General features: G+C 40.4%; 1 protein-coding gene across 2 annotated transcripts in view; it reads left to right on the top strand.

Annotated features, from left to right (window-relative positions):
- The window catches only part of TMTC1 (transmembrane O-mannosyltransferase targeting cadherins 1), a 288,889-nt gene that overhangs the window by 171,989 nt on the left and 94,502 nt on the right, over positions 1 to 22,398 (top strand). For both annotated transcript variants that reach the window (XM_070453869.1, XM_070453868.1), the window contains exon 9: positions 12,300 to 12,421. In XM_070453869.1, coding sequence (XP_070309970.1) covers positions 12,300 to 12,421 — 122 coding nt within the window. The remainder of the gene's footprint in view (positions 1 to 12,299; positions 12,422 to 22,398) is intronic.

Here is a 22,398-nt window from a genome sequence, read left to right as displayed (position 1 = left end):
ACCCACTTTGTTTTTAGCTATTGAGAGAAGCCACTAACTTTCTTATTACTTTCACGTTTGTAACCTTGAAGTAAGCCAAGCTACAGCTTGGTAAAATATGATGAATTATAATTGTCTTTAAGGAATGCTGCTCTAAAACTTTTGCATCTTTACTGTGTGGAACTGTGTGGGGTTTTTGTGGTTCCTTCTCCTTGTTCATTTTAGATTACAGAAGGGAGGGACTGTCCTCTGTGTGACAATCCAAAGTGGGAATATGAATCATACCTCTGAGTGAGTGTGAGTCACAGTGTGAAAAAAGTAAAATTCGTGTCTCTTTTTTTTTTTTTTTCGTGTCTGTTTCTTAACAGAAAATAAGTCTATAGCATCCTGCTTTGAAAAGTTTTGGCAGAGGGACATCTTAGAAATGTTTAAACAGTAGTCATAGGTGGAAGAGCACTTCTGCCAGGTGTGTATATTGCCATAGGAACAAAGTTATTTATAAAAATGCATCTAATTTATCCTCTGCCTCCGTTTCCTTGTCATCAAAACTGAATTCACTGATGACCTCACTTGCAAGGTTAAATCCACCCTGGTTCTTAACTGAATTCTTACAGAGGGAAAAAAATGGTTAATTGTTTCTGCCTCCCTCCTACCTAAGGTCACTTACTGTTCTCCACAGAGAATTCAGTAGCATTACCTGAGACATTTTTGTTTCACTAGCCGGAGCTGGATGCGGGGAGCATGATGGAAGATCCAGACCCCTAAGTGGTGGCTTTTTCTCCTTTCTACCCTGGACAAGCTCCAGGCACAAGAGTGAGCTTCTGCTGACAGTTTTCTCTTCTTGGACCCGCAGGGCCCCTGTGTAGTACACCACTCACCCTCCCCTGGACAGGGCCTCCCCGGAAGCCAGCAGCGTCTGCTGGGCATTTTTGGTGCCTCCTCCCAGCTCCTCCTTTCTTCTGAGTCCACCCAGGTAGCTTTAGTCTCAACACATATGAACATATAGCTTTTAGAGCAATACTACTCTTTTGATTTTCCAAATTTACCCTCCTGAGCAAATATCTGATATAAATATGAATATCACAGGTGTTACAAGAGTAAGTGGTTATCAGACAAAGAGAAATACCACATGATATCACTTTATTTGGAATCTAAAACTTCAACAAACTAGTGTTTACCAATGAGGAGAGAGAGAAGGGAGGGACAACATTGGGATAGGGAGTTAAAAGATACAAACTATTATGTATAAAATAAGCTACAAAGCTATATTGTACAACACAGGGAATATAGCCAATATTTTATAACTATAAATGGAGTATAAACTGTAAAAATTATGAATCACTGTATTATACACCTATAGCTTTTGTAATGGGCTTCCCAGGTGGCTCAGCAGTACAAGCTTGATCCCCGGGTTGGGAGGATCCCATAGGGAAGGGAATGGCAACCCACTCCAATATTCTTGACTGGAGAATTCCAAGGAGCCTCTTGGGCTACAGTCCATGTGGTCGCAAAGACAGACACAACTTAGTGACTGAGCGCAAGCATTGGCATGAACTTATATAATATTAACCACCAATTATATTTCAGTTAAAAAATAAATTTAAAACAATTCAAAAAGTAAGTTGTTATGACAGTATTACTTTCTTGCAAGATTTATACATAAAATAGTTCATAGATCTTAACTCAAGCCAAACTACAGGGAGGGATCACAGCCCCACCAATCGGCAGAAAATTGGATTAAAGATTAACTGAGCATGGTCTTGCCCACCACAACAAGACCCGGTTTTCCCTGAAGCCAGTCCCTCCCTTCAGGAAACTTTCACAAGCCTCTTAGCCTCTCCATCAGAGGGCAGGCAGAACGAAAACTGCAGTCACAGAAAACTAACCAAACTGATCACATGGATCACAGCCTTGTCTGACTCCATGAAACTATGAGCCATGCCTTGCAGGGTAACCCAAGACTGATGACTCATGGTGGAGAATTCTGACAAGAACTCCACTGGAGTTCCACTGGAGAAGTGGAATGGCAAACCATGTCTGTAATCTTGCCTTGAGAACCCCATGAACATTATGAAAAGGCAAAAAGATATGACACGGAAAGATGAACTCCCTAGAACTGTGGACAGAAGTTCACGATATTGTGCAAAGATGGGCACAATAAAGGACAGAAATAGTATGGACCTAACAGAAGATATTAAGAAAAGGTGGCAAGAATACACAGAAGAACTATACAAAAAAGATATCCTTAATGACCCAAATAACCACAATGGTGTGATCACTCACCTAGAGGCAGATATCCTGGATTGCGAAGGCAAGTGGGTCTTAGGAGGCATCACTACAAATAAAGCAGATGGAATTGATGGAATTCCAGCTGAGCTATTTCAAATCCTAAAAGATGATGCTGTTAAAGTGCTGCACTCATATGCTAGCAAATTTGGAAAGCCCATAGGCCACAGGACTGGAGTAGGTCCATTTTTATTTCAATCCCAAAGAAGGGTGATACCAAAGAATGTTCAAATTACCTCACAATTGTACTCATTTCACATGCTAACAAAGTAATACTCAAAATCCTTCAAGCTAGGCTTCAACAATATGTGAGCTGAGAACTTCCAGATGTTCATGCTGGATTTAGAAATGGCAGATAAAACAGAGATCAAATTTCCAACATCCACTGAATCATAGAAAAAGTAAGAAAATTTCAGAAAAACATCTACTTCTGCTTCAACAGCTATGCTAAAACCTTTGCCTGCGTGGATCACAACAAACTGTGGAAGTTTCTTAGAGAGATGGGGATACCAAATCACTTTACCTGCCTCCTGAGGAACCTGTATGCAGATCAAGAAGCAACAGTTGGAACCGGACATGGAGCAACAGACTGGTTCCAAATAGGAAAAGGAGTATGTCAAGGTTGTATATTATCACCCTGCTTATTTAACTTATATGCAGAGTACATCATGTGAAATGCCAGGCTAGATGAAGCCCAAGCTGGAATCAAGATTGCCAGGAGAAATATCAATAACCTCAGATACGCAGATGACACCACCCTTATGGCAGAAAGTGAAGAGGAACTAAAGAGCCACTTGATGAAGGTAAAAGAGGAAAGTGAAAAAGCTGGGTTAAAACTCACGCATTTACATAAAACATTTACAGGGATCGTAGCATCCAATTCCATCACTTCATGGCAAATAGATGGGGAAACAATGAAAATAGTGACAAATTTTATTTTCTTGGGCTCCAAAATCACTGTGGACGGTGACTGCAGCTATGAAATTAAAGGACGCTTGCTCTTTGGAAGAAAAGCTGTGATAAACCTAGGCAGCATATTAAAAAGCAGGGACATCACTTTGCCGAGAAAGGTCTGTAGTCAAAGTTATGGTGTTTCCAGTAGACATATACAGATGTGAGAGCCGGGCCATAAAGAAGGCTGATGCTGGGAAAGATTGAAGGCAGGAGGAGAAAGGGATGACAGAGAACAAGATGGTTGGATGGCATCACCTATTCAATGGATATGAGTTTGAGCAAACTCTGGGAGATGGTGAAGGATAGGGAAGCCTGGCATTCTGCAGTCCATGGGGTCACAAATAGTTGGACATGACTGAGTGACTGAACAACATCAAGTTCATAGATAAATAGGTGAATATAATAAAAGGAGTTTAGAGCAACAAGCTACAGAGCATGTATAGATTTAACATTTAGAAGGTCTTTTTCCACTCAGCTTATTCACTGTGTCTCTCTGGTCACTAGAATATGAATGCACTCTTATTTTCCTTAATAAAAAGGGCAATCTCATCATAATATTTGATTTCTTCTGTCAGAAATAATCCTTATTCTTTTCTCAAGCCTTCTTAAATATAATTTTGACTTACAATTCAGTAACTAAAGAGCAGTCAAATGAATGGCATCTTCCCTTATTGTGGCGGTGGACACAGATATGTCCAGAGGCAGGTTGTAGGGGTGAGTACGTGGGCCACCTGAAAGTAGTTTATTGAAATGGAATCCGTGACAAGGAGTACACGTTTCGTGCCACACATCCTACTTGATCCCTGCAAACTGGAAATTTGTGTCTGTGTTTATGTGTCAAAGGGGCTCAGTGGTGCCCTCTGTCACAGACCTCAGTGGTGAGATTTCTGGATCAGCCTAGCAATACCTTGCTAGGTAACCTCCAAATTGCTAGGTCTTGTCTTCTCTGTGTGTTTCTGCTACAAACCTAGGAAGAAGAAAAGGGTTGAAATCTCTCCCATGCACACTCCCTTGACCTTGTCTTTGGATCCCAGAGCCCTAGGGATTGTGGGGAAAGAACAGGCTTTGGGCTGAATCAAACCTCAGTTTGAACCCCTTGATTTTCACTAATTGGATCAGCATAGATGTGTCTTTAAGACCTCTGAGCTTCAATGTCCTCATCTGTATAACTGGGGATAATTACCTATCTTGTAATAGTATCATGAAACATCAATGGGACAGGCCAAGTCAAATGTCTGGCATATGGTATTGCTTAAGAGTATCATGTTTTTCCTTTACCCTCTACCATTTGCAGCTTACCAGCTGGCTTTTATTTGCCCTTCTGCATGAGCCTTTCCCATAGCACATGTATAATAATCTATATGTTGAACACAATCTGAAAAGAGATCTTGTCTTGCCCCTACATTTCATCTCTCTAGTCTTCCTCACAATTTAAAAAAAAAATACACAGCTTTATAGTAAGTACTTTTCCATTTTTGTTCAAAACCACAGATAGAGATGAAGAAAGTTCATTCTTTTCTTCTCCCATGTCTCTATGAATTCCTATGATATTTACATTTGAATCAGGAAAAAGATTTCTTGAACAATATTTTTCTAACTTACTCAATTCCCTTAACTCCTTACTAGTGCTTGTTTGTGAAAATGAATGGTGTTTTCGTGCATTAGACTGGTGTTTTCCAATCACGCTTCTTCTAAAGTGCCTTTTAAAAGATGTTTGCTTTTATTTGCCTTTGAACATTTAAAACACACTTACACAGAATGTAAGGCACATTTCCAAATAAAGTTTGAATTAGTTTATTCTCACTTGAGTAAAACAATCTGAGTGCTTCAGTCTTCCACCTGATTTGACTCTGAAACAACGTAATTGTGTGCTCTTGTGAGATAAGAAGTTTCAATCCCAGGAATTTGTGTTTGCAGGAAGATTCAGACGATTGATTAAAAGCAAATGAAACAAAAACTCTGCAAAAAAAAAAAAAACAACAAAAACAAAGTCCAGAACCCAAGACCAGAAATCAGAAGTGTTGGTTTAGAAATGCTCTGATTTTAATCTCCCTTCGACTCTGTTCATCAGCGCGACTGGCAGAGCTCCTCGGTGAGGAAAGCTTGGCATGGGACAAGCAGTGTTTAAATTGGCTCAGAGAAGACAGTGTACAAATCTACTTTTGTCTCCAAGGAGATATAATTTCTTCATTCATTTCCCCTTTTAAAATTTTTTTCCCTGAGCATTTATGAGTAAATTTTAGAGCACATGAAAATGAGGAAGTGATATCACCAGCTCGAGCCAAGTGTAGAATGTGGGTTGGCAGCTATGTTATTGAGATCCTGAATCAAAGCTATTTTTTCCCCCAGCCTGGCTTATTCTGTTGATTTCAGACCAGTGAAGGAAAAATTTGCAAGTGGTACCTTTCCACACTTCTTTATGAGATGTGAATTGTGTTCATGTCATGGGCAGACTGTCCTTCAGTCTCTTGAGCATGACACTGTGGTCTAACTTGGGGTCCCAGTTAACTGTATAATCACCAAAGAGTTTGGCAGCTGTAACTGAAGCTCTGAGAATAAGCTTTCAATTTTTCTTATTCTCCTTGTCTTTAAAACTGTCCCAAAATTCCTCTCAATTCCTCCATATGTTGATCATATTCTAGATCTTGTTTGAATCATTAAGAAGTGGACTGTTGCATTTGATATAACAATAGCAGTAAAAATTCAAAACTTTCTCTTCTCCCACTATTTGGTTTCCTTTCTGTCCAAGAGACTCTCAAGAGACAAAATGTAGTCCCCTGGAAAAGGGAATGTCAAGCCACTTCAGCATTCTTTCCTTGAGAACCCCATGAACAGTATAAAAAGGTGGAAGAAGGAGGGGCTGTCCAATTCAAAGGAAGATACAGACAAGAGTGAAGATCAAGCAGACAAGAGAGCAGCCGGGGGGGAGGAAGGAAGTTCAAGATACATTCGTACAGAGCTCAGACAGAACCCCATTGCCCCAGACAACCAAGCTCTTTCTGTCCTTCCACTTCTGACTTGCCCCTTCTCATGCTGGTCCCGAGTTAGCCTTCTGAGGCCAGCTCTCCATCCACTTCATGCAGTCTGTATTATCATCATTTGAAAGCATCGAAGGACATCTGTAGATTCAAAGCTCATGATGATTTAAATAAGCCTGAGCCTCTGATTTGCTCAAGTGGAGGCTCACCGATGCATTTCCTCTGGACAGTAATATAAGGAGTTGGGTTTTCAAAAAGCTATTAAAATATACACAAGCAGCACAGAGAGAGCCCAGGTTTCCTCTTGCAGGAAGGAGACCTGGAGTCCTGTGCAGCTGGGAGGAAAATTTCTCACAGAAATAATGCAATGCATTTTTGCTGATTTGTAGTTGCAGTTATTTGTGAAGGACCCAAAGGTCTCAGCATTTGAGTTTACAACAAGGATAATAATACTCATCTCCACAGAACTGTTGCGAAGATGAAAGAGAATTTTTTAAACTGGCATAAATGTGTTGCCTGCTACTGGGTGGAAATTTGAGAGTCACTTAGCGAGAGAATGAGCGTAGCTCACTGCCCAGCGCCCCCAGCTCAGTACAAGAGATGAGGATTCAGAACAAGAGATGAGGCAGTGAAGTGCGGTCAGATAAAGCAATGGAGAGTTCAATTGATTAAATAACTTGTCTTCCTCAATTAAAAGAATTTCCATAATAATATAATAGTGATAAATTATTGAGAATTTTAATACACTGAAATATTCACAAAATTAAAATTGAATTTCAGTAATGTGAAAGATGTCATTTTCCTGAGCATGAAAGTCCCACAGCCTTTCAAGAGCAGGTAGTAGTTAGTAGCAATGAATGGAATGAGAGAGGCATAGAAGGGTATGCATGCATCCTGATTAAAAGTACCTGATTAAGAATGCAGTTGGCCAACTCTGGCAGACGATCATAAGACACTTTGGATATTCAAAGACTGAGGACTTCTCAACCCAAATTAGCATTGCAAATATTATGTTTCAGAGGGTGGCAAAAAGTGCAAGATTTCCATAGTGAGAAGTCTCTAAATTGAACCCCAGAGATATATATGCAGCTTCTGTCACTAATCTTTCTTATTGCAACAGTTTGGTGAATGCCAACTATGTTTGTGCAGAAATCTGGATAAATTTAAGTAGGATGGTGACTCCCATCAGGGAAGGCATAGTCTAATGGAGGAAGTAGACCCATGAACAGATGAGAAAAGAGGGCCTCATATATAGCCCTGCCAGTTGTCAGCTTGGAGATACCTTACTCCAGGGCTGAAGAGGGAGCTTTATGGTCATCATCTTCCCTGAAAACTGATAAATTAGATGCAGACAGCTAGAGCCTCGAACTGCCAAATGCATCCTTAGGATTGAAATATAACTGTGCTGTTTGTAGAACTGTGAGAACATGCTGAATGCACTGTTTTATTTATCTGTAACCTGTTTAGAGGTAAAAGAAAATATGATACTAGGAATGATGGCAATAATTACTATAATGAGGCCTGTTCTCTGCTGCTCTGGGAAGGAGCAGACTATGGTTGAGGTTGTCTAGGTTGAATGAGAGAGGAGTTGTCTTCTTTTCATGACCACTTGTGCACACAATGCTGGCCACGTGCATGTGCATCTATCTGTGTGTGTGTGTGCGTGCTGTGTACGTTTCCTCATCTATGATTTGTTCTTTGAAAAGGAAACTAAGGGTAGGAAGGGGATGGGATAAACCAGAAGCCACTAGGCTAGGCTCACATTTTGGAGCTGGGACTTCTCTGTTTCTGGGGAGGTCACTGCTTTTCCATTAATGACTCCCGCAGATACATGGCTGTGCAATGGTGGCCGAGTGATTCTCTGGGCACCCTGACAGGTGTGTTAAGAGATTGTCATCTCTTTGCAACTCAGGGAAATGCTTTTCTGTCTCCCCTCGAGCTAGAAGAAAATCAAGCCTAACACCCGCCACAGTGAATCTATCACACGTTTTTTTCCACAGATACAGTAGGTATCGATAAACTTTCTTTTGTTTAACTGATCAGAGAAGTAAATTAATTTGTTGGAAGTTGCACAGTTAATCAGACAAGTAACATGTATTTTTAATGGCTATATTACTAACTGTTTTAATTCTTCTGTCTTTTCACTCCCTAGTATATTTGGGATAAATTTCCAGTTACCTCTTTCCTAGAAATGAATGCACTTCATGTGCTTTGGAAAGTGACACACATCTTATTTTTCCGCCACTCATATTTTGTTTGCATTTCATCTGAACCTATTAGGTTGAGATAAGCCATAAATTATTTAGCCAACTCTGTCACATCTGTGATCCACAAGATACAAAATTGGATTCCCTTCCAGTCTTTCCCATTCTAGGAAGTTCAGCCACATCCATGGCATGTTTTTCCCTAATTTTACAACATTCTGATTGGCCGATCAACTTGCAGTTTGTATCAATATTTAGTATATTCTTGCATATGTTCTATCTCTCTTGACTGAATGGGGAGGAGAGAAGATTATCATCATCAGTTTGATTTGAGAATCAAGAACTTTTTTCATATATATTCTTTCTCTTGAGATAAACAGTGGAACTTCATTGAGTTTGGGCACTGTGCCACTGTCTTAAGTTGAACATTTTGAAAATAAAGAAAACACCACATAAGACAACTCTTCTGGTAGCACATTCTGTGGAGTGGTGGCCTCTGGACTCACAGCTCCAATGACACGGACTTTAACTGATCAAGAAATCTTTGTGCTGATCCAGCCAACCCCACTGAGCCGTGAACTGCACTCATGTCATTTTATAGTTGAGGCAAGGAAGGGCTAATTACTTGCCTGCCCAAGGTGGCTAATGATGGCAGGGCCCCAACGTAAATCTGGACATCAGCTTTGGGTCACTGACTTGCTTTCCCTTCTATGTGTGTGGGATGATTAACTTGTTCCTTGTTGCCTGTAGGTAAAAATCAGCTCCACTCAGGGAATACCAAATCCTTAGAATTTGTCACCTGCTAACATGCACAGGGTTATTCCCTGCTTTGTACTTTCTCCATCTTCTGCCTGAAATGCACCTCGCTGTGACCACTTCCTTCCTCTCCTAACACCACCACATCTACCTTGTGAGCATTCACTACTCAGTCTTCAACCCCAGATTGTCCCCTCCCCCAGGAAGCCTTCTCCATCCTCTCTCTGTTTCACACCCAGGTTCCTCTCTCACCTGGAACATTTATTCATTTATTGATTTATTCAACAAATGTTTCTAAACACTCACTAAGTGCCAGGCACTGAGCTGAGCAGAAACCACACACCTCTGAATACAGCTGACCAGCTCCTGTCCTCATAGAGCTTAGAGTCTGGTGGAGACATTAGAAAAATATGGTGAGCACACAGAAAAATATGTAATTACAACTGGGATGAGGGCCAGGAAGGAAAGAAAGTTGGTGCCTGGAGCCTGCAGTCCCCAGCTCAGCGTCACCACCACCTGCAGCAGTGGCATTCAGACTATCCACTGCAGAGGCTCCAGGACTGAGAGGGGGGATGGCCAAGGGGGCGTCTGCATGCCCAGGATGCCCGCCTCCTCTCCACCTAGTGGCTCCCAGAGCCTCAGGCTTCTGCTGAGTAAAGGACATAAGCATGTGCCACCACAGTGAGGAAGGCCTTTGGTCAGGCAGCAAGGGGTGACACTGGGGGTGTGAAGGCGATGCCTCTTTCAGAGCTATGAGAGATGTTCACCAATAACTGCGATCAGGTGGGGAGGCATCTCATAGAGTAAAACACAATCAGGGACGTGGCTTATGACCTGGTCAGAATTCCATCAGTCCCTCCCCTTGCCTTCATTCTTAGGATTAATGGAGATTTTACATTCTCTTTACAAATCTCTTTAGGAAGACACACTAATACTTTTGTAAAAGTATTTCAGTTTTTGAATAGTCCAAAAAAAAAGAGAGAGAGAGATCATCAGTAGTAGGCTCAGAATTCATAAGGAACACTGGGCAAGAGACTCATTCTCTGGGATTTATTTTCAACTTTGTCAAGAAATACTTGGCTTTGTCGACTTAAAAAAATAGTCACAACCTAAAAGTTGAGAGTTATGTTTTAATTGGTGGGAATTTTTAGGACTTTAAACACAGGAGACAGTGTCTCATGTAACCCTGAGAGAATTGCTCTGTTGAAGCAGAGGGAGTGGGAGGGGGGTGGTGGGCGGAAAGGGAAATGAGGGGAAGTTGGTTATATAGAAGTTTGCAACAAAGGACAAAAGTATTGAACATTGAAAGTATTTTATGAATTAAAGAAAACCAGATAGCCCAAGTTAAGGAATTTAGTACTTTTCTATCCAAGGGAAGAGGTAAGAGTCTGGGCTCATTGAAATCATTCCTTTCATATGCATCTCAGCTATCTGGGTCCAGTATTCTGTGTTTTTCACATCCTGAGTTCCTCAGTGCTCACTGTAGGGAGTGGCTGCAGCTTCATGGCTGCCAGATCGCACAGGTATTTTCTTCCTTCCTGAGTGACCTTAGGGCTCAGGGATTCATATTTGGAAGGCCAGAATCACTGATGACAGTGATATCCTTGTTTACTGATATGAAGGAAATATTCCGTTTCTCACCTTCATATTATAGGATTCTTAGGGTGTTTGTTCCTTATATAAACTTTAAGTTCTTGCACTGAAATATACTTTGTAAACTGAAAGAATAATCTAAATTACAAAGAGAGTTTTCAGCTTTTAAATATAATGAACTTGCCACTTCTTACCTGTGTTTTTCCTTCAATTTAAATGCACCATAGAATATATAACATGGCATTCATTTGAGTTGAAAGCTTGTTATGCAACTTTTTTTTCTTTTTCTTTCATCTTTTAATTCTAAAGAGTATGGTTACTTTAGGTAAGTAAAAAAAAAATGAGGTAATTACTTACAGGACCATTAATTGTTCAAGGGAAATAGTCCAAATCACATTTGCTTACATGGAATTACTCTCAGAAATTTTATTATTCAATGTATTGTAGTCAGCAAAACAAAGATTTTAATAAAGTCCAGGTATCAAATGTCTCAACATGCTTAAAACCTTTTACTTTGTCTACTTAAAATTTTAGTAGTTTGTGTTAGGGAGCCTTATTTATGTTTTTGAAATTTTTTGTTCAGTGTTTTGCAAATATTTAAAGTATTAGGCTATTTAAAATGTTTATAAGAAAAAGTTCAAAACATTAATATGGAAAGTTCTATTTGGTTTTCCTCTTCAATTATTTTTAAAAGAAAAAAATAATACCATCCAGTACATCTAGATTTGTATTAAATGGATTTTCTTTCAAATGTGTCTATTTGGAAATACACACTACCTTTTACAGTGCCCATTACACTACATTATTAGTAATAAATAAAAAATTTTTGTTAGTTGTGACAAAAATCTGTACAAATTTTTTATATACAATATAAGAGAAAGGTATTCTGTCAGTTTAATGAATTATTGTAATGAATTTTTATTCCAAAAAATGTCATGGAATCAAGTAATTTCATGGAATCAAACAAGTAAATGCTTACTGGCTTACTTTGAAAGATGCTAAAAACACCTCAGCTCAAGGGATCTCCCTCTCTGGTGCCCCTTATTTCACCCTTTGCATTTTATTTCCTTCATGCGAAGATTTGCCTCCTCTGGTGGGCTTTGTGTGGGTTTTTTTCTTTGTTTATTCATTTGTTTTTAATGTGTTCTATTTTGAGAGGACAGTAATTCTCCATGATGCCTTAGTGAGCTTTATCCTACCCAGCTGCCTTGCTCCCTGGAATGAGTTGCCTGAGGGCACAAGACTCTGAAAGAAACCAGACCAAGCAGTGTTGCTGTAGGGCCAGCCCAGAACAAGGAGTAATGGTCACTGATTATGTTATGCAAATTGCAGATGTTCTGGGTGGCAAATATGTGTCAGGCAAACATGCGAATGTTTCCATGAGCCAGAGGTTTTAGCCTGAGGGCTTTCTCTGATGAATCAGTACGCTGATCAAAAGGGCCACATTGGTCTAGTTTATTCATTCCTTGAATAAAAACTTGATGGTTAAATGCTGACTGAAGTGGAATTAAACCCAGATTAATTTGTCCTCCACTGTTGTGTGTTTCAGAGACTGGAGCACAGGGAAGTTTTGGTGGGCTTGTTGTTCCTGGTTTTCCCGTTCATCCCAGCCAGCAACCTCTTCTTCAGGGTGGGTTTCGTGGTGGCCGAGAGAGTCCTATACATGCCTAGGTAATTACTGTTTCTGGTTTCCTCTTTACGAGACCAACACTGATGGTTCCAGAGAGACTGTTCTTTGCGAGCATCACAGTTAGATCCTTGTGGAGCTCAGGTGTTTATTACCTCAGCTTTAAAAACAGCCACAGAGGAAGCTGAATAAGAATATTAACTGGAGTATATTCAGGATTTTAGCAGCAATCATTTTACCGTAACTTCTTTGTTCAAGTATCTGTGCTTATTAAACGTAATGAGTTACTTTCTAGATATATTTGTTAATATGCATAAAATTATTAACCGTGTTAAGTAGCATGAATTTAATTGACTTCTATCTTCTTTCTCTGTCTCTCTTTCTTTGTCCTTGAATTTAAAAAGAGGAACAATCTCAAAGAAACTTGTCCTTGAGAAAAACATTGGTTAAAAGTTATAAAGGGCATTCAGACATGTATGATTACATAATGCCACTTAGCTTTGAATATTTGAACTGTGTGGCGCTTGTCTGTTCTCTTTGTCTTATTCAAATGTCAGCATTGCAAGGCCATGTTTCTTTTCAGAAGCCTGAAAATGTCCCTGAAATGGTTCTGCCATTTATCCATTGTGTGACCTTAAGCAGAACATGATTTTTTTACACTCATTTTTTTTTTTAACTTTAGAAAGTTATTTCTTTATTTTTATTTTGGCTGTGCTGGGTCTTCACTGCCACACGTGGGCTTTATTGCCACATGGCACGTGGGGTCTTAGTTTCCTAAGTATTTAACCCCCATCCCCTGCATTGGAAGATGCATTCTTAACCACTGGACCACCAGGGAAGTCCACAAACTGAATTTTTTTTTTTTAATTTATAGAGCTTTATTTATTTATTTTATTTACTCTTAGCCACATTGTGCAGCTTGTGAGATCTTAGTTCCTGGACCAGAGATTGAACCTGACCCTTAGCAGTGAAAGTACAGAGTCCTAATCACTCGATTGCCAGAAAATTCCCTCTCATTTTTAAAACAGAGATTTTAATAAGCTTCCTAAAAGTAAGTGATTTTATGAATTATAAGTAAGAATGAACTTTTCTAAAAGGCAACAAAATAAATACAACAAACCAAAATATTATCAGGAAATTATTCATGTATTCATATTGAGTTTGAAATTTGTTAACTTTAAATTTAATTTAAATAAAATTAATTTAAGTAATAAATAAGAAGATTTAATTTCATTTATGGATATTGATTGAGAATTTTTAAATGCATATATAATTAGAAGTGAATTTCATAACCCTTGACTCCTCTCAAACTAGGTACCTCACAGCATTCCTAAGACTTTACTTGTTTTGACTTGGTTAGTGAAAAGGTGGCCTTTAATTTTCTTTATGTGTCTACAGCACAATTTGGGAAGGAGATCATTCCTTGATAAGAACTACTTGATAAGACAAAAATACAGCACAATTTCTTTGCATTCTGTGTTGCCTTAAGATAACAAGCTTGTGAGGCTTTGTCGGTACTAAGGAATATGGTCAAAGGCAGACTTCAGGGTCTCTTCTGCATGTGTTTGTGCTTAGAGCAGCTGAGAGTGGCTTCAGTCAGCTTTTGTCTGCAGTACTTATGATTCCAAGTAGAATCTGTATTCATTCTTCACTTAACAGATACTCACAGAGCACCTGTCCCAGGCATGCTCTACTAGATTTGAGGCTACAAAAATTAAATCTCTGGGTTGTTTTTTTTTCCTACCAAAGATTTTAACTGCTGATTAAAAACAAAATGGTACCTTTCATTCTAAAACTTGATGGTCTGGATATTTTTTTAAATAATATCAGAGTCTAATTGTATCAGAACTTTTGTTGAATCTTTATTGTATGTCAGTCACAACACTAAGTGTGTTATATTTATTTTCTTAGTTAATTCATGCTGTATGTGGTGGTTCAAGACATGGTCCTGCTGTCATAGTGTGACATGAGTGTGACATCCCTAGGTCTGTTTCCTCATCTATGTAAAATGAAGATAATGGCACTGAACTCAATGAGATATTATAAACATTAAGTGAGATGGTCATATAAAAAACTATAAAATGCTTTGTATTGTACATGACTAGTAAGTATCAAGTGTTACTATTGTTGATATCAGCTGAGGTAGCTGATACCATTATACCCATTTTACAAAAATAATGCCTGGGCTCTAAGTTAAGTAACTTGTCCAAGTGACATAGCCAGTAAGTGGCAAAGTGGTAGATTATGGATCCTTGTCTACTGATCTGTCTTGTCACCTTCCAGATTACATTGCTTCTCTGAGAGTAACCTCAGGATTCTGCTCAGTTGAACAAGATGAAGAAAATCTGAGCATAGTTAAGTACTCTCAGCTCAACTCCATTTGGAATCAGCACTTGATACTTTAGGAGTCCTGAGATCTGAATCCTCAGCCATTGAGGTTCTGAGTGCATGGGCAGTGAACTTTTCTAATCCAAATACAAGAGAAAATCTTTTGAGGAAATGAAGGGCTGGAATTTTAAACAAGAGGTTAAATTTCATTCTTCTGGAAGAGAAACTTAGGTAAACATTATGAAAGAAAAAGTGAAAGTTAGTTGCTCAGTTGTGTCCACGTCTTTGCAATCCCAAGAGCTGTAGCCCGCCAGGCTTCTCTGTCCATGGAATTCTGAAGGCAAGAATACTGGAGTGGGTTGCCAAGTCCTCCTCCAGGGGCTCTTCCTGACCCAGAGATTGAACCTTGGTCTCCTGTGTTGCAGGCAGATTCTTTACCATTTGAGCCACCAGGGAAGCCCATAATATTGTCATCAACCACGTGTAAGCTATCTTATTTAAAGTCAGCAGTTTCTGTCGCCCCAGTAGATGCGTCCTCCACCCACAGAATCATCCAGCTCTGGCCCTCCCTGCGCCGCCATGTCATAACTAGGCCTCTCTCTGACTCCATTCCTTTTCTCCAAAATAGTCAGAGTTGTACCCCGGCCCTTTTCCCACTAGGAATAAGCTGATTTGGATTAAAAGTTTGAAACATAAAGAAAACATCAATATTACCAAGAGCAAGTGCCTGCCTCTCAGAACCTATTTGAATGTTGCTGCATTTGGCAAACTGGATGCAAAGTCATCCAAAAATCAGTTTCAGGAAACTGATCTTTAATAAAAGATGACTGGTCTTTCCTCTCCAAGTTCCTGCATCTATGCATTGTAGTGCTGATGCCAAGTCATCGTTTTCTGAGGGTTTGTCTTTGCTGCCCAGCGTCTCCTGTATTCAGATCCATATTATCAGTATGTCCAGCCAGGACTCTTTCCCCTCCAAAGCGGTAATCTCAGCAGATGCCAAGGCCATGTGAGAGGGAGGTGGTCCTGGGGCTGATGAAGGGGGCAGGTGACCAGGCCAGGTACACAGCTCTGAACACACACCTGAGAGTTTAATTCTGATTCTGGGAGCCCGGGGTCGGAGGAAGCTGAGGAGTTTTTGACAGAGACATTGTACCTCTCATGGACCCCAACCTTCATGGTCCCTGTTGTAATGAGTACCACAGGGGAGCCATTTTAATTATGGCACTGGATTTCATTTTATCTAAAGTTGTACAGCTGAGTCAGAAATGAAAGTTTTTGTGGTGAAATTTCTGTACTATGATTTAAGAGACTTTAATAACTTCATTGGAACTAGTTACCCATGTTGACAGTTCTCATGAAAACGGGGACTTTCTCCTAAAAAGATTTTACCCAGCAGAGACCAGCTGCCCCGTCTCAGTGGAATATGGTAGACAATTGGATAAGGAGCTGCTGGAATCTTCCTCAGCGCTGCGGAGAATGTTATAGACACTGCAAGTGTCCCTTGGAAGGTGCCAGAGCACCAGGTGAAGCCGGTGCATTTAATAAACCTGCAGGCTGGCTTCCACGATGCGGAAGCATGTGTCCAAGCTTTTTAAACACACAGGAAACCTCTCTGCATGGCTCTCTCCCATTATTGAGCTCAACAAGAAAAAGCCATTTCCCTCTGCATTCATACCCAACTGCTTTGAGGAAAATAGGCACCGCATATTCTGGCCTTCTTGAAGATACAGATCATCATCTTTAACACAGAAAATCATCAATGCAGAAAATCTGTGGTATCTCCAAAACTTTAGCAAACAAAAGGAAGATGAAATTAAATGTTCAATTGATAGGTGAACTTCCTGCTCACTGAATGTTCAAGTTAAGGATCCCATTCCGAGTTTTAAGATCCCATCCATAAACACTACAGAGGTCATGTCCACCCTCACTGAATCCCAGGTGGATCCCAGTAGCCCCAGGGGGCTGGTTTGGCCATTTTACAAGAAAAACCCAGAATGAGTCATATTCACAGTTCTCTTTCATCCTCCGCCTTTCTGCCTAACAACGAACAAGTCACTTAAATCTTTTGGCTTCTGTTCTCCCTCCATGCTAAACTAGCGAAGACCCAAAATCTCACCTTCCTCTCACTTGCACTTTGAAATCTGTGGATAAAAGGAACAGAAATTGGCTATCTATTTAGCACACTGTTGCATGGCTTAAGGGTCAACGTTTTACCACCAAAAGCAATTGGAATAATCTTTTCTTCTGGTGATAAATGCCAACTTTATGGATATCTTTTTTGAACAGGCAGGGGAGTTCGGGGCTTAAATCATTCTTTCACAGAAGTTTTGATCTCTTGTTCTTATCTCAAAAGAAGCATATAATTTAATGGCTACTTTTTGTATTTCATAAAAACCACTTTATAATGCTTCAAAGGACTAAAATTTCCTAGAATCGATGAAGCAGACATAGTTGTTGAGAGCTCTCAAATAAAGTCATAGGATGTGATCAGAGATCCATTCAGATGCCGGATTAAGGATGATTTATTTACTTTAGTGTCAAAGAGCAAATTCCTGAACTATTTTAAGAAAACACGTATGAGGGGAGAGGGAAGAACAGAAAGGGGTAAGTGAAGGCAGAAACAAGAATGTGGACAGAACTGATCAAGAAAAACTGCAACCATGGAAGGAGAAGTTAAATAGATAACATGTGTTTGAGGGGAAAAGAGATACTATTTGAGTTGTGTAGTTCTTCAGTTAATGGACACATCAGACATGGAAAAATGGAAAAAAGGTGACTCTTTTCCATTTTCAGTTTTGACAAATACTTTCAAATCATACCTACTAATTCTAAATGGAATTTGTAATCTTACACAAGTTATTTATTTCTCAGGATGCAAAATGAGACATGGTACCTCTAAAGGAACACTAGTTCTATTATCTGACATTGGGGACCCCTACTGATATGCCCTCTATGGGTATGCTCCTTCAGATTGTTGGAAGAGAGTGATGATTGAGAGTGAGTCAAAATTTTGCCAAATACTCAAATCAACAGAAAAATAATTTGCTATCAATAAAATCTTACTTTAGCACATTCAGTGGAAGGAAGACTTACCTGGGAATCAACACGCTGCCTGGCCGTCCTGGGGAATGCTTTCCTATCTGTAAAACCTGAGTATTGGCCTTGCCTAGTGGTCCCCAAATGTTGCTTATATCTTCATGCCACAGTTATCCCTGCCTATGGCCACACTGGGGATTGAGAGTGCAACCCTCCATTCGTTCCTTCTCCCCCACTCAGCTCCTCCTTTTTGGACATTTTGCACTTTGGGAGATCTAAACTCCAGTTATCAGGATCCCACATGGTCTCGAAGATCCCTTTCAGCTCCAAAGTTCCACTCTTTGTAACTTGGAATGACCTTGGGTAAAGCATGAATTTTCCGTCTTAAGGTTTGAAACACATGTTTGTCCTGTATTGGAAGGGGACCACTTGTGTCTGCTTAATTTCAGCATGATGCCCAAGGAGGGAAAGGGAGACGTGTCCCCTGAGGGTGGGGCAGGAAGAGGAGGAAGTCCATCTGCCATGTGGATAGGCCCTCTGCAGGGTCCGGCAGAGGGCACTGGGAGACGGTCCGGGCAGCCCTGGCGCGGGGCCTCCTCGTGAACTGATGGGGAGTCCTTGCTTAGCAGCAATAAGGAGTACTTGCCAGGAGGAAATAGGACCCTAATCACTGGAGTGGGACAACAAGGGGCGATGGCAGATGCGCCTGTTCAAGCGGCGATGTGCAGGCAGCTTATCAAGAGAAGTTGCAGGCATGAGAAAGGTCAGATATGTGCATATCCATACCAAATCATGAGAAGAGACTCAGGAATTGTGCTGAAGCCTAATATCTAAACCCAGGCTCAAAGCACAGGTCAGATTGCTCACAAGCAGACTGGTACTGAATCCAACATGTTGAGTCCCTCTGCCGCCCTGCATTGGGGTTTCAAAAGTCAATTAACGTTGGTCTTCAGAATACCACAGGGTAGGGATGGGAAGATTTGACTTCAGTGTGTTTGTTTCTCTGCTCTTGCTGTGCCAGCATGGACTACTCCATCCAGCCCCTTGAGACCTCAACTAAGAAGAGAGGTGAGATCTAGAAGCTGGATCTTGTCTTGTGAGGGCTACTCTCCAGAGCAGGGTCCAGGTAGGGAGGGTACTGGGCTGCACCAGGCTAGTGGTCAGTCACAAGTCATCATGGGAGTGAGTGGGCTAGGTGACTGTCGTGACCAGAAAGGAAGCAGCAGGACTCTGCAAAAGGACTCAGATGAGTGTGTTATAAATCTAGAGACTGTAGATCACATATAACAGAATAGTAGTGAGAGGGAGTTAGTGAGCTGAGAGGAGGTCAGTGTGCTCCTGGGCTGAGAATCAGCTAGTCAGTTCTGTTGTGTTCAATTAATTGTCCTCGGCTATTGGCATGGAGGGAGGATAAACTTGAACAGTTATTTGTTAGGCTGGAATCAAAGCCTTAATATTATAGAATCTTCCTTGTTAGTTATAAAAGATAAATGTTTATTTCTGAGTTTTAAATGGAGAGCAGTAAATGTCTTGGAAACCATGATTTGAAAATAAAATTTGGAGAGTAGAATCTGAATTCAGATGAGACTGAATGGAATAATATATGTGCAAAATGTTGTAAGCTATGTCAGGTAATTGCAAGTCATTATTTCAGTCTATCCTGTACAAATGACGAGACTGGGGGAATCAAAGTGGAAGGAAATCAATGCAACATAGTATAGGCCTCTCCTTCCCCAGCACTTTTCTTCCTCTTCCTTTACTTCTACAAAGCTCTTTGTCTCTTTTCTAATCTCATGTGCTCAAAAGTAAACAGCCCTAAAAAGAAAAAAAAATTAATATGTTGAATCTAGACAAATGGTACAGATAAATCTATTTCCGGGGCAGGAATGGAAACTCAGGTGTAGAAAACACACATGCGGACCCAGAGAGAGAAAGAGAAGGTGGGAGGAATTTGGAGATTGAGATTCACGTGTGTGCACCACCGTGTGTAAGAGAGCTGGTGGGAAGCTGTTGCATAGCTCAGGGAGCACACTTAGTGTTCTGTGACAGCCGAGATGGGTGGAATGGCCGGGATGGGGGTGATAGGAGGGAGGTCCGAGTGGGAGGGGATATATATATGCCTACACACAGCTGATTCACTTTGTTGTATAGCAGAAACTAACGCAACACTGGAAAGCAGTTATACTACATTAAAAAAACTGAGCTCACAGACACAGAGAACAGATGGGTGGTTGCCAGAGATGGGGAATGAAGGGTGGGCCAAATAGGTGAAGGTGGGCAAAAGGCATGAACTTCCAGTTATAAGTTAAGAAGCCTGGGTATGTTATGTGTAGTTAATAATACTGTATTGTATAACTGAAAGTTGCTGAGAAAATAGATCTAAAAAGTTCTTATCACAAGAAAAAAAAATGTTGATGTATGTAAGCTGATGGATGTTAACTAGACTTATTGTGGTGATTGTTTTACAATATATAGAAGTATCAGATCATGATGCTGTATATTAGATGACACTAATATATCACTCATATCTCAAATTTTTTTAAAAAGTGAGCAGCCCTAGCTTAGCCGGCTAGCGTTCTGAAACATAATACTGAAGGAAGTTATGAAATGTTCCTCTGGGAGTGGAAGGGAGAGTAACATGTAGGTGTCACACACCCAGTGTCCTGCAAGGTTTGCCTGGAGGATGTAAGTGGACTTAAGTGTTGCTATTTCAACCTCCCCTCCATTAAGACTCCCTCGTCTTTATTAGTGAATCTGTTTCTTTCCTTTGTGCCTGGATTCTGTGCTGGGAAACATCTCAAATCAGGGACTTCTATAAATTTTAGTCACAGTCACCTTAAAATATCCTCTCCACTCATTTAGAAACCCCAGTTGTCAGAGGTGGGACCACCATTTTGTACATCTGTGTTTTCTCATAATACCCAGAAAAAGACATGCTTCTTTAGAGAGTATTGTGTAAAATTAAAGAACATTGGATGCTCAGAGGTAGAGTCCACCTGCCAGTGCAGGAGATGCGGATTCCATCCCTTGGTCGAGATCCCATGGAGGAGAAAATGGCGATCATACTAGTATTCTTGCCTGGGAAATCCTATGGACACAGGAGCCTGTTGGACTACAGACCACGAGGTTGCAAAGAGTCGGAGTTGCCTGAGCAACTTAGCATGCATACAGCGATATGTGACACAGCCTATGCATTCAGGTCTATGTTAGTGTGGGGAAGAAACAAGGGTGTAACAGCAGCTAGTGAGTTGTCTGTCCATTATGCTTTTGATTCAAAGGTGAAGATGCTTGACTCTAGAATATGGTGGTTTGTGGAAGAATTAGTGGCAGAATTCAGGTCCTAATGCTGAGTATGCTGTAGGAGGGTTGAGAAGGTTGTTTTTCTGACTTTTTAGATGTAGATTCAGTTACTTTGGAGGTGTTTGCCTTTGATCAAAAGGCCTTTCAGTCCAGATGGAAAATTCGGTTGTGGCCACTTGAACCAGGGTGAGAGGGAAATAAGCCAGGCTCGGGTGAAGGCGCCTTCAAAGGGAAACATGACACCTTGAGTATGGACGGTTCCCCTGGTGATAGTCATCTTTGGGCTCCACTTTGGATTGATGCATTTTTAAGTTCACTTTTGTTTCCATGTTAGCTTTGTTGTCAAAACTTGGCTTCTGTTCACTGGTGCTGAATAGAAACACGGAGACAGAGTTTTGGGTGAGGTAGAGAAGAGCAGCTTTTGTTGCTCTGCCAGGCAAAGGGGACCACAGTGGGCTAATGCCCTCAAGGCTGTGTGACCCACCCTGGAAGGGGTAGTAAGGAGTTTAACAGTGTTTAAGGAGAGAGTGTGATCAGCTCGTGGACAGTTCTTGAATTGGCTTGCATCAAGGTGAACTTTCAAGAATCATCAATCTTCTGGTTTCAACCAGTCAAGGGTCTGTGTTCTGGTCGTCAGCAGTTTTCATCTGGAGGGGGTCTGCTTCCAGTAAAAACAGCTTAAGAATGTATGTCAGACCTTTATCTATATATTTTAGGGAACTGGGAGTTGGGTGATTCTGCTGTGTGGCAGAATCATAGTCTAAATTTTTACCAGTTCCCTAGCCCAAGAGTTCTTCTTTGTTTCTATATCTTCCTATTTCCCAGTCATTAACTCTGAGTCAACATTTTACTTCAACAGACAAGGACACAGGGGCTTGTGCACAATTTCAGTTTCTGATGCCTTCAACCAGTGTTCAATCACACTTATGAGGCAGGTCCTGTTATCTGCCCAGTACTTAGTCTGAAAAAAGGAATAAAACAATATTCTATCCTTAAAAACCAGCCCAAACTTCCAGTTAATACTTTGTCTCATCAGAGTTGAATACAAAAGCTTTCTCATTACGCATTAATTCACCGAAGCGTTTATACTTTTCTTTTCCTTCACTTTCACAAAGATAGACCCAATAGAGGAGGGTTTGACATGGGTCTAAGGGAAGATTTGCTTAGTGTTTTTTGTGTTCAAAGTCTATGGATGTTCATTGTTGTAAATACATGGCCACATGTATTTCACATAGGACCAGTGTACCTTATTTTCTGCAGTATTATGTTCTATAAAAATGATATGTAAATCATACCTTTCAGAAGCAAACAATGTTGTATAAAAGTATTTTGAAGTTTTAAAGGTGTTCTTGTTGAA

This window comes from Odocoileus virginianus, chromosome 23 (genome assembly GCF_023699985.2).
Source record: "Odocoileus virginianus isolate 20LAN1187 ecotype Illinois chromosome 23, Ovbor_1.2, whole genome shotgun sequence".
Classification (NCBI taxonomy): Eukaryota; Metazoa; Chordata; class Mammalia; order Artiodactyla; family Cervidae; genus Odocoileus; species Odocoileus virginianus.
The sequence above is the reverse complement of the archived record's forward strand: the minus strand, read 5'-3'. Positions and strand labels throughout refer to the sequence as shown.